This window comes from Eschscholzia californica, unplaced genomic scaffold (assembly GCF_041429995.1).
Source record: "Eschscholzia californica isolate CP2 unplaced genomic scaffold, dmEscCali1.0.p SCAF_4, whole genome shotgun sequence".
In the NCBI taxonomy this organism is placed as follows: domain Eukaryota; kingdom Viridiplantae; phylum Streptophyta; class Magnoliopsida; order Ranunculales; family Papaveraceae; genus Eschscholzia; species Eschscholzia californica.
In genome coordinates, this window is record NW_028238461.1 from 38,319,491 (window position 1) to 38,332,269 (window position 12,779).

At 36.2% G+C, this 12,779-nt stretch overlaps 2 protein-coding genes across 2 annotated transcripts; both read right to left on the bottom strand.

The window, feature by feature from the left end:
• Positions 1 to 4,033: 4,033 nt before the first annotated feature.
• On the bottom strand, positions 4,034 to 6,199 carry LOC147544522 (E3 ubiquitin-protein ligase ATL4-like). Its single transcript, XM_086637574.1, has one exon. The coding sequence runs from the start codon at positions 5,833 to 5,835 to the stop codon at positions 4,669 to 4,671; it is 1,167 nt and encodes a 388-aa protein (XP_086493700.1). The 5' UTR covers positions 5,836 to 6,199; the 3' UTR covers positions 4,034 to 4,668.
• A 497-nt stretch (positions 6,200 to 6,696) lies between these two features.
• Positions 6,697 to 10,981, bottom strand: LOC147544523 (ALG6, ALG8 glycosyltransferase family). The gene is made up of 4 exons (XM_086637063.1): positions 10,113 to 10,981; positions 7,961 to 8,167; positions 7,429 to 7,666; positions 6,697 to 7,252 (listed from the first exon to the last, which is right to left on the bottom strand). The coding sequence occupies exons 1-4, from the start codon at positions 10,812 to 10,814 to the stop codon at positions 6,828 to 6,830; spliced, it is 1,572 nt and encodes a 523-aa protein (XP_086493189.1). The 5' UTR covers positions 10,815 to 10,981; the 3' UTR covers positions 6,697 to 6,827.
• Positions 10,982 to 12,779: the final 1,798 nt, after the last annotated feature.

The window sequence follows — 12,779 nt, forward strand, 5'->3', positions numbered from 1 at the left end:
AAAGCGGACAAGGATGGAAACATTAGTGTTTCCTAAAGCTACACTAGAAAAGAAGGTCAAAGAGTTCTGGGTTTAGACCATGAAAAGACCATATCTCAAGTCACGATGCTTAAAACCATAATGATCAATCACTAAGCAAAAGAATGTGCACATGACACATTCTGAAGGAGAGTTGACCCTTCTGAAAGCTAAGTGACAATTGCAAGCTTTAGAAATCCATCGAAGGATTGAAGCATGCAAGTAGGAGTAGGAATCTTCGATTCTGCAAAGTAATCAAAAGTTGTTTTCTTTAAGAATGAAAAGAAATCTTCAATTCGGATAGTTTAAGAAGGTTAGTGGAAGTGACCCAGTTTTCTTCGGTCCGGTATGTAGACGACATACTAGAAGTTGAGATCAACATACGGATGTTAAAAGCAGTTTAGAACTGACTCAATAAAAGGACCACACATAAAGGTGAAAGGCTTTTGGGCATCAAAGATCTATGAAGATAGATCGGGAAGATGATAAGACTTATTCAAGAAAAGTCTTGAAAAGTCTAATGTGAAAGACTCAAGAAGACTATTTCTACCCAAGTCTCAAGAAACATAGCTTGGCAAGATTCAGAATTCGAGATATCCTGATGAACAAGCATGCATGCGAAAAGATGGTTATGCTGAAAATAAGATCGGCCATGTTAGACATGATTAGCGTTCACCTTGACGTCTTAAATACTTGGAGTATTTATGGTCATCACCAATCAAATCTAGATAGCTGATCTGGATAGCAACTGAGAAATATCATAAAGTACTTGAGAAAGACTTACGATAGATTCTCAGTACAATGCAAGGAAATAAAAAAAAAACAGTTATATGTTGCAAACTTCCAAACCAAGATGACAATCTTAACTTGGAAGAACAGTAAGCTGGAAAGGTTCCAGGAAGAGACTGTTGCAAACTCTACAAATAAAAGAACATAGTTAAAGCTTAAGACGTTTTAATTTAGTATTGGAATACTAAGGTTTATCGGGATGATAACCAGCAAAATCCAAATAGATAAGGTTTATTAACTAAACTGTCACCTTAGACTAAATATAGAAGTCGTACTACGGTCATAAGGCATTGAGCTTTCCTGAAAAGCTCAGACATGTAAAATTGATGTTGCAAGGAGTTACACGGGAAGACTCAAATTTACAAACTCTTATTATCAGAAATAAGTTACTTATTTTGTCGTTAAATCGTGGTTTAGTATTTAACCGACAGTCCAAAAATAGTGAAGCATTCCAAGTAGGATTATCAAATACGTGATCTGGTAAATGAAAGCCTATTAAGTGAATTTGGAATAGATTCATTATTAAACCCCCCAGGTCATTGCATGGACAACAATGACTTATAAAGACTAGCATGGGAGATTGATTGACAACACAGTTTCATGGGTTGTACGAATTGGGAATTCGAGTCAATTACATGGGTGTATGATTGGGAATATACACCGGATAACCCAACATGAGAGTTCTTCAACGAGTAACGAAATACGTCATGAACTCTCATAGGCAAGATTGGAAAGATTCCTTGAACATGAGTGCTCCACTCATTTTATGTAAGGAGTGTCAAACTTTGGTACCGCCAAACACCGTGCCGTAAAAAGGAGGTTAATTATAAAAGCGGATTACCGGGAATGACACGATAGACTGAAGTTAAGTGGGAGTACAAGACTAGATTATGTCCTCCTAACTAGGTTAGGATTAGTATCTCCGGGCCACTTGAGGAGTAGCAACTGAAAATGTACGATCGTACTCTAATGGATTAATAGTTAATCATTAGCTTTGACAGTTGTTCTCCACATCAAGAAAGTCTGAAAAGATATGACGTATCAGATGAGATGCGAAGTGACATGGGAATCTATACCGGATCCCTCCCCTAAATGACATGATGAAGGTAACTTTGATGGATCTTTCAGCAGCCATGGAACATTGGTGGGTGTGATTATCAGAAACTCTAGAAATAGTGTTTCAGGAAGGACGTCGAATACATCTCAAATTGGCGTTGGTGACTGAGGCAAAACCTCTATTGTTCGCTTGCAAGAAGGCAACAGAATTAAGGTTACATAAAGTATTTTTAAAGGGGGATTCATGTATGGTGATATCTGTTGTCGTGGACGATGGGGATTTCATCCCCTGGAGAACTCCGTTGACAATTCTGGAAGCTCAATCTTATATTGCGGGTTTTGAATTGGGTCATCTTCGATCCATACCCCACGCGAAAAAACACGTTGGCTCAATATTGCATAATATGTCTTAGCCTCATGATCATCTTTCTCTTTCCTCCTTAGGCCCTCCATATGTGAGGATTGGTTGTTTCAATATGTTTTAACTTCGTATGTAACCATCACAAGCTATTTCGGGCTTTCGGCATTGAAATCAAGTCTGACTTCTCTAAAAAAAAAAGAAAATCTATTCTAGAAAATTGTCATTTTCAGGAGGTTATTTTACTGAGTTGTTATGTTTTGAGAGGATAAAATAAAATAAAACTTCAACAAAAAAAAAAAAATATTTAAAATGATGGACCAAACAAAAATGAGTTACATTTAGCCAAAATGGTCATCTTAGTTAAGTGGCAAAGACCCATACAGTGATCATATTTTGATTGAAAATAACTACTTAATTATAAGCACTGTTGAAAGACACAAGAGAGTCAATGCTAACTTCATTCTTCATCTACTTTGGAAATCAAACCGTTTCATTTGTCACTATCTGTTTGACATTATCCCCCTGTGGAGACTTCCAATCCTTCCTTTCTTTTCGAGTTATGTGTTTTGAGGGTGGGACCAATTGAAGATAAACTGATAATTAATGTTAAACCAAATTAGGCTAATTTTTGTCCACATGTGATTGACTGAGGATAATTGGGAAAGAGGCAGACACCAGCGAGGCCAGACACCAATAATATATCTTAGGGTTATTTCTCGAAACACCCCTACTTTGTGATCAACTTCTCCCGTAATCTCCTATTTAACTATTTTATCAAAAACATCTAGATGGCCTCTTTGATTCTATTACTGTTAAATGGCCGTTAACTCTCTCTCCTCCATCTCATCACTCCGCTACGTCATCTATCACGCCAACTCATTATCTTCTCCGATAAGGTCGCCCGCCGATCAAAATTTTCGGCGACCTTCGTACTTGATAAAAAAAAAATTCCACACCTTCGTCGGTCTGGTTTTTCCAAACCGACGGCTGGCGAAGGGCTCCCCCCTTCGCTGGCCAGAATAGAGAATGGGAGTGAGAAGAGAGATTTTTTTAAAACTTTTGGTCATCTAACCGAACCAAACTCGTTCATGCATAGTTTGGTTCGGTTACCGAACGAAAACATAAACAGATTGGTTCGAATTGAAATTTCAAATAATCGAACCCTTTGGATCGGACTATGGATAGACTCAATATATTGGTTATCCGATCGATGTTCACCCCTATTTTTATAGCAATCCTATTACATAAAAAATTTAATGCTGCCAAATGAACCCTCTTAAACCAAATCTCAATAAATCACAACATTTAAAATGTTTTTGAGCATTCAATTACAAATTTCAAATGTCCTAAATACATGTCGCATTTTTATGAACTACTATATGAACTGTTTCTAGAAGTTATTAGTATTAAAGGAGAAGTGTTTCTGTTATGGTTGTAAAACTATTTATTGAATGAAATCAGGTCACTTAAGGTTGGGTTGTTCAAGATCCTCATAAATGTTGAAACCTAACTTTAATATACCTTGTTTTCATGACACTTGACCCACCGAACTGAAACACCATTAATACTCTTTTGCTTTCTCTCTCTCTCTCTAGAAAAGAAACAACACAGAGAGAGACAACACACTCCCCATAATTCCCGTTCATTTCATTCACTACAACTTTCTTTTATATTTTTCATCTTTCTATATCAGTTATCCAGCTTTAGATCTCTTTCTTTTTCATTATTAATATATACTTCATATAATCTAATAATCACCATTTCTTTGTCACTTTCTTCTTCACAAGGAGTATTTTCTATAGAAAGAAATAAAGAAATACAACTTTTATTTAAGACTTCTCTTTCAAACCATCCATCCAGGTGTTTTAGACCATTAAAAAGATACTTGCTAAATATCAATCAAATACATATAATAAAAGGATCATCCCTGAAAATTGGTGGGACAACATTTTGATCAAATAAAAAACTTAAATGACATTCTACCATGATTTTCATAGTATATTAGATTATTAATATATCATTTTGAGGTAATGACACATCGTCAACCCTAAATGTCAAACTTCTATTTTTACCCCATTTTATCAATAATCCCACATTCATATAAATGTAAGAGACTCCCTAAATTGGGTCCATGTATTTTAATTTTTCACTCTTTGGTTGTGAGACAGATTATCACTATTTACGTAGTACCGTACCAAAGACATGAAAAGTTTTCGACTATCTTCATAGGAAGCGAAAGAAAATACCTAGAAAATGACATAATGTTCGGAATATAACAGAATCTCGGCCGAGATATGTGTTCAACCGAGATATCGCTCTCATGATCTAGAGACGGACTATCTCCGGAGTAGTATCTTTACTGAAAATACCTAGTGCTACCTTTTCACAATTTTAACCATGACTTCGTCAAGTTATTACAAGCTTACCCCAAGGTGAAAGACCGTTTATACCCCTGAAAGCCACCGCAAGAAACTACCAATTTCCTCACCGTACTTGTGTGCCTCCAAATCGAAGCTTCCGCCACCGCCAACAACCACGTCGATATCATCTCCCCGACGACCGCTGATCGAAACTCCTTCACTCCGACGACTACTTCCAGTAAAATTTCTACCACGAAATGAAAATGAAAGAGTACGAGATGACAATGATGAGGATGTTGAAGAAGCTAATTTATCAACATAATCTCTCAACCAACCTCTACCACTTCCTCCACCAATTTCGGCGGCGATGTCGTCTCCCGGTGGCGGTGGTACAGATTGTCTCCTCTCTATTACTGATTCCGATCGAATGTCATCGTCGTCTTCATTTTTCCTGCCAGAATTACTTTCTGAATATCTACGTTGATGTATAGGCTCAGATACAATATTCACTTCTGATTCATCTTCAATCAAATACTCAAATAATCCCATTGAATATGATCTTTGCTGTAAATCAGTATTAGTATCTGCCGGATTCATTCTCCGGCGACTTACACTTCCGATTTCTAACCGGAAACTATCATTACCTGCTGAAGATCTCGAAGATAGTTTCTGATCATAAAGTTCAGATTCATCAAATGGAACTGTAGATCGACAAAGTGGACAAGTACGATTAGATAACAACCACGTATCAATACATTTAGAATGAAAAGCGTGACAACAAATCGGTAGCAACCGAAGTTGATCGTGTTTTTCAAATTTGGATAAACAAACAGCACAATCAGGTGAAGTTGTTGATTTTAATCCAGTAATTGAGTCGAAAGAAAACAGAGGAAGTGAATCAATTAGCTTTTGATTTTCATTATGAGTATCTTCTGGTAACACACGACGATTTGAGATTCGACGACTCACATTTATAGATTCAATATGTTGATGATCTTCGTGATGATCTTCATCGTTTCTTGATTTACAATGTCGATTAAGAAACCGAAGTAAGAGATGAAGAGAAACAGAGACGATTAAAACGATAGTGAGAATTAAAACAGTTATGAAAATACTTGGACTGAAATCACCTCTAGAAGATGAATCAGAAGAAACAGTATTCTGTGATTCTGAAACTGATACTGATCCTTCAAGAGTTCTCTTCAATGCCGAAGGAGGAGTTGCAGAGAAGAGATCACTCGGACGAGTCATGTTGGAAGATTATTTCTAGGGTTTCAGTTTGAGTCTAGAAAGAGAAACTGTGTTTTTAGAGAGAGAAAGTTAAAAAACTGAAAGTTCTTGTTCTCTCTCTTCTCTTCACTCTGTCTGTCTTTAAAATCATCATGGAGTCGAATGGTGAGTGTATCACGTGCGGCGCACGTTAGTATTGTGGCCGGGAAACTCATTGTTATAAGGCGTACGATTAGCTGACATCTATAGAGAGAGAGAGAGAGAGAGAGAGAGAGAGAACTTGAATGCGGAGAGGTTGAGGTCTTGAGGATGATGAGGGTTTTAGGGTGGTGCAGGTTTAAATGAGTAGGTGTAGGACAGAAAAAAAGAAAAGGGTTTTACTATCATGCGCGGTTAGGACACAATATTTATTCTTTCGGTCCTTCCAACTGTTAAAACACTTAAATTCGATTCAACTAAAACCCTAGTATAAGTCGTGAGAATGTGAAGATAGAAAAATACAGAGCGGTAGAGAGAGAATTAGGCGCTTATTAAGCAGGAGGGACAAAATTAGGTCAACTCTAAATAAGTTATACTAGTAGTTATATTGTTTGATTTGGATTTGGTATTGATTTCATGTGGCCAAAGATCACATGATTCAGTTGACCTACCTTCAATATTGTAATTTATTTACAACTTCTTGAGTTCTTAACCGATCAGAAAATTCCACTTGATTTATTCCAATGTTTTATTTGGTTTTCATCTCTACTTCATGATACATTCTCGTTATTAAGGTTTGTGTAGCCAAACACGAGTGTATGATACCTCGAAACTGACAGTTGTTAGTAGCGGTTATGTTAATTACTATGTTGGGACATTGTCTGACTCTAACTTTTCTCCCCAATAACAACCATAGCTTCTCAATGTGCCATGACAATTTAAGCTAAGCCAATATTGTTTCACCTTAAACATGACAAACCACAACTATTTGAGATACATAGTGAAAATGAGAAAGAACGTCAAAATTAGTTAAATCAAGAGCATTTGATGATCCATCTTAGCTGCCAAAACCAAGAATACACCATCCCTAATCCACAATATAAAGAAACCAACATAAGAGGGAGAAAGGGAAGCCTTTCACCACCAAGAAAGTATGGTTGTAAAAACTGACCCCATATTTCTACACATACCAGACCCAAAAGATAACACGATCCGGTCCATCCAACAATGAAACCATTATTGGTTTCCTCCGAAGGAGTAACAGCTTTTCTTTCTTTTGATATTTTTGTATCGCCTTTTCCTCTTTGTATTGACCCGACCTTTGCCTTTGAAGACGAGGTTTTGCTGAATTGTGAGGTGAATCCTGATACCATGACAAGTGTGTGTAGAAGAAGCAAGAATACTTTGATCGGATACTCTTTCGCTTCAAACAGAAGTGGAAACATCGAATAACAGGAAACTGCACCACAAAAAGAAAAAGAGAACAATCCAAGTTAGTTCTTCACAGAAGAAAACAAATATCACTTTTTGTAGATGAAAGCGAGAACGAGCAAGAAGATCGGTCTAATCACAGGAAAACATAAACATCACATCTAGACAATCAAAAATAGAAGATGAGTGGAAAGATAACTGTACCTATAGATAGCAAGAAATAGTGTTTTGCATCCTCCAAACTTTGTATCGCAACAATGGCAAGTGGAACCACGAAATGAAGGGATGCCTTCTCATGGACATGCCATCCGAAGAGAAAACCGCAGGTGTAAGCATAAGCTACCCATCTAGCAATCATTCTTGGATGAGGATTTCTCCATGCCTTGTACAGGGATGGCGATATAGAAAGTAGGACCAGTAACAAAGATACCAATGGGGTGACCTGTATGTACCATATTAAGATATACGAGATTAGCCAATCGAGTTGCCATTCAGAAATTAGATAGCCTATGATATGAAACAAAGGACACAGGCGCAAATATAGCTAACCACATCACTACCACCTAAATCAAACTTTTATAAAAACAACATAAAAATCATTAGGATCTATCGTTCAAAAGGTGTGAATCATGTGCCGTATAGAGATGCAGAATGGTTCACAATATTTTTGTAACTGAGGAACTTATCAGAGCAATCATAGATTTTCTCATGTAGTGACAAGAGCTATAAGGATTACCCGAGGAAGTACAGCAAATGGCGACGAGTCCCCTACAAGCCCGCCAGTGAAAGAAGCTGCAGGTGGCTGGATGTTAAACCCCAGTTTTGCTAGTAAGAAAGCAAGCCCTTTATCTAAAATTATGTAAAATACCCAGAAATTAGGAGCCCAATATGCATGGCAAAGTCCCCTGCCAAAGGGAAACATTCGTCCTATGACCTGTTGTATCTGCAATGAGAACTTAACATGGTCAATGGGATCTAGCACAGATATATATGCAACAAAAGTAAGTATGGTGGATAATGCAAACAAATAGGTCTGGATATTTTTAAAAGACTCAACTTATAATCAGAAAGATATTGGAAACGGTCGAGGAAAGAGCTAATAGATCAATCAGATAGTAACTAACCGTCAGATGAAAACAGATATGAAGTTAAAAGATCACTAGGAACAAAAGTATCCTCCGTAGAACCTAAAGTCTAGAGATCATGTAAATATAAATAATGCAGCAGTAGAAGAGTCTAAAGAGAACAAACTGAGGTTCTTCAATATCATCCATTTTGAGGATAAGAACCTCGTACAATGATGGACATAAAATTACCAACTTGAGCTGAACATTTAAATGAGTCGAATCAAGTCCAAAAACTACTTGAGTACTAGGAATCATCTATTTAACATGGGGTGTTCCTTTTCTGTCTTCTTTTTGCTAGTCACAGTGATGTTGTTATATCTATAAAAGAAATTGAAACTAATACCGTTTTGGTTTAATGTACAACTTTTTATCCCAAAGCTAAAAAATTAAAACAAAAAGGTTTAACGACTTATTTACTAAGACAAGAAATGTGTAACTGCGTAAGGCCATTTCTTGTGGTTCAAACTTCAAATCTCTATGTGCTGGCCTTTCTCCACTCACCATGTGTATACCTCGCCCCAATGCTCACGGCTGTAGGAGTTCTTGAACTTTTTATTCCGTTTCATGTTAGGTTATTCGCCAGGTACCAAACATTAATATTCATTATTCAAGTGAAGGCTCTAGCTGGCATTGTTACTTACGAGTGAAGTTGACAGATAATGAATTAATGACTGAAACTTCACTTATACATCCTTAAAATAGTCAAATCCTTTAATACAAATTTGTATCAGCGATCCGAACTAACTGATAGTACTTCTACCACCAACATAATTTCTTCAGTTCTAATCAATACACATTTTCTGTTTCGGTATAATTCAGTACTTCCAATTTGTTAACACTAAGTATATCAAGCCCTAACTTTCTTGTCCATGTAAAAGGTTGCACTATTTGAAAGGTTCCAGATTCTTTCCCATGCTCAAGTAACTCTACCATCACTACAAAAGGTAAGCATAACATTTTTACTTAAAACTTTCGGTGTAGCATTAGATGAAGGATTCACTTCTCAAGCACTATATAGACACTTCAGCACTAGCCTTACATACTATCACTTTCATTTTCTGAGCTTGCACATCAATGTAATTTATTTTGCATAAAAGAAACTCCTGATTAATCGTGAATAGCCCCCGGCCCACTTGACTTACTTGACGAGTTGTATCCAGTCTCTTAGTGCTCAGACTGACTAATCCCCGACAAGATGTCCACCTCAGACCACTAGATGCCCAATTTATCTGTTACTAAACTTCATCTTATCTTATTCTCCTATATTAAAAAGATTATTGTAATAGTTGGAACAATTGTGAGTGAGTAAATGCACATTAATACGTTTAGCCAATCAGCTAAGTGAACTAACCAAATCACTACTATAATTTCCTTCTCTACTACCACCAATTCAATGTTCACAATCACAGCACCTAAAAATCTCTTCAATTACTACAAAAAACATGTGGTAACCCGTCTAAGGATTCATCAAGATTACGTTTATCGTAAGTCTCAAAATAGACCCTATTCAGATGTTTGTAATCTCGAATGCCAGATAGTCTACATAAACCCATGTAGCATGCCAGCCCAAGTAGACGCTGAGTTTCTACGGAACTCGCCAATGATACTTATCTAAGAAGAACAAAAATATTTTCGCAATCGATGTTGAACTAAATTTCTCCTAAAGCTTACTAAGTTCAAAATGAATAACCAAAATCTAGACTTTAAGTATTCAAAACAATGTCATCAAGGAAAAATTCAAATAACAGTGAAATACGATACCTGCCTGTAATACACAAACGGCCCGAATGCGACCACGAACACAACAGAAACCGCTATCCCCATCATCAGAAACCTCTTAAAAGACCTAACAAACCCACCTCTACAATAATGTCTCAATAGATACACAAAATACACAGGAGCAGCCACAGCAAACAAATGCTTGAAACATATCAATACAGCAAAAATGAAGCCTCCAATTAAATCATTCCCTTCCTCCAAAAATGAAATTGAAATCAAAAGAATCCCTAAAAGAAACCCATTATACTGAAAATGTATATGATCAACAATAATAAGTGCTGGAGACCAAATAATCAAAATCCAAAGAACCCTTTTCTTTGTCAAATCTAGGGTTTTACTTAACCTATAAACTCCATAAAATAAACACAGATCAGATACAATAACACTAATCCTCTGAAAGTAAATTACTGAATCTGCACTGTAATTTAAACCTTGATGAAGATTAACGATTTTGGGGTCAATGAAGTGAGCAAAAATTGAAAGGGATTTTTCAAAGTATGCAAATAAAGGTGGGTAATCTAATGTCCATGGACTAGTTTCATCAGAGTACCAGTTAGAGAGAGAAAGAGATGAAGTGAGAGCTAGCCAATTACGATGAACTTCAAAATCTGTGCTTCGATAAGAAGGGATCAAGAGAAGCTTGATGCAGGTAGCAATACCTGCAAACAAGATGAATTCTTCCATTTTGGGTGTTACAAATTCAGTTCTAATTTTCTGTTTTTCTTCGTTAATGGTGCAAATGGGGGCAAATGTGACCAGGTTTACTTCTCTTACAAGGCCAGTAACAAATTAGGAAGTTCTTCTATAGGGGGCCGTTTTTGTAAAGGCCCTCCCACAAAAACATTGATTAGGTCTAGGTCCCTTTTCATTGACCAAGCTTGGTTACAAAAATCCACTTTTAGAGTTTGTATCACCCACATTGGTTAGTTTTCTCACTCTCAAGTCTCAACCCTAATTAGTTCATCAAAAAAAAAAAAAAAGTCTCAACCCTAATTGTCTCCCAAACTCGAAATTCGAAGCAACTCTGTTCTTCTCACTGGAATCTCTTTGGTGATCCATTGCAGGCGAGCTTTAGAAACAACCTCACAACACCGATTTCGTACATCATCTCATCTTTGTTGCAAATCACCGTAGATAAAGGAAGTTCCAAAAATATTGGAGAAATGTTAAAGGACTCTAAAAAAATCAATTTATGGACATGTTCAGTCTCTAAAGAGGTATAAAGCATTCCCTAACATATTATTACATGTTTGATGAATTATTTTTTGGTTATATGAAGAAAAAATTTGTAAAGCACGAAAGATAATTCGGTCTGGTTCAACCGAATTGGTGTGTATAATTCGGTTAAGATCAGATGGAATTTAACGAAAAAATAACAGAGTATAAAATTCTAAGATTTAATCGGTAGGCTAGGACCGAGATAATAAGCAAACTTTGGCCTACCCACACTGAGATGGACTCTAGTAACATAGGAATTGAAAACGGTAGCCTCAAGGCGGATTTGTGAAAGAAATTTGGCTCAAGTGCACTGAATTCAATTTCTTAGAGTTCCTATACTATTGGAGTCGAAGGTCAAACTGTATTGTTATTCTTTAACTCACTTCGGAAAATTCGCAGGGTGGTGGCTATAATTTGGGGGCCTCGTGCGAAATTTGAATCTGGGTCTTTCGTACAACAAAAGTACTACAAATAAAAGTTGAACAAAACGCGCGCAAGATAATTTATCCGTAGATATATGAAAACTATAGATGAATCTAAATGTATTTGAAGAAAGTAGTCGCATGAAAAATTTTCTATTTTAAAATTTCATTTTTATTGTCTAGTTTAAGATCTACGTTCATTGGTGAGCAAACTTAACAAACATGACTAAGGCGGAGAAAAAACTTTTAGTAAGCATGGCTAGCGTAAAATGATAGAAAGAAGATAATTTCTCCGTACAATGTATGGTTTAGAAGCTAAAAGCGGTCTTTTCATTGTAGTATACTAGACATTTTTATCCTTGCGCCATTCATAACCTACTTGCTCCTTCCAAAGTCAATTGTACTACTTATAGGAAATGTGTTCTTGCTTTATACATTGATCGCATCGCCAACCAATATAGTTGAAGTCAAATGACCTGAAACTTAAAACAGATTCACTGGCATATAGTTACTTTGGATCAAAATATGATCATTTATTGGAATCCGTTACCTAAAACTATTAACTCAAATAGCAGAAATTATATGACTCAGTTTTATTTCAACCAGACCGAGAAAACAAAATAGATTTGGTATTAAGTAAAAAATAACTATACATGTAAACAAAATCGATTTGGTATTAGGAATTTGAGTAAAAAATAACTATATATGTAAACGAAATCAATTTGGTATTAAGAATTTGAGTAAAATATAACTATACGTGTAAACTAATCCATTAGTAGCAGTGATTAAAAAAAAACAGACATTTGGCTTGATTTTTCTGATTCATAATTGATGGGCCTAAAAAGTTTCCTAAATAGGTCTACACCCGCAAGTGCACGGGTGTCAAGTTGTAATAATTTCCGGTAAGACCGGTTCGTTCCTCAGAGACTAAGTGAAATCTATTCTAAAACTAGGAAGTAATAACATTTTTCAATGATTTGGTTTTGGTTTTGAAATGAATAAAATATTA

Excerpts from the sequence above, each read along its gene's own strand:
- LOC147544522 (XM_086637574.1), bottom strand. The coding sequence starts at position 5,835 with ATGACTCGTCCGAGTGATCTCTTCTCTGCAACTCCTCCTTCGGCATTG.
- LOC147544523 (XM_086637063.1), bottom strand. The coding sequence starts at position 10,814 with ATGGAAGAATTCATCTTGTTTGCAGGTATTGCTACCTGCATCAAGCTT. Across the intron at positions 8,168-10,112 it reads CGTTTGTGTATTACAGGCAG|ATACAACAGGTCATAGGACG; the intron begins GTATCGTATTTC and ends TTCTCATTGCAG. Across the intron at positions 7,667-7,960 it reads CATTTGCTGTACTTCCTCGG|GTCACCCCATTGGTATCTTT; the intron begins GTAATCCTTATA and ends TGGTACATACAG.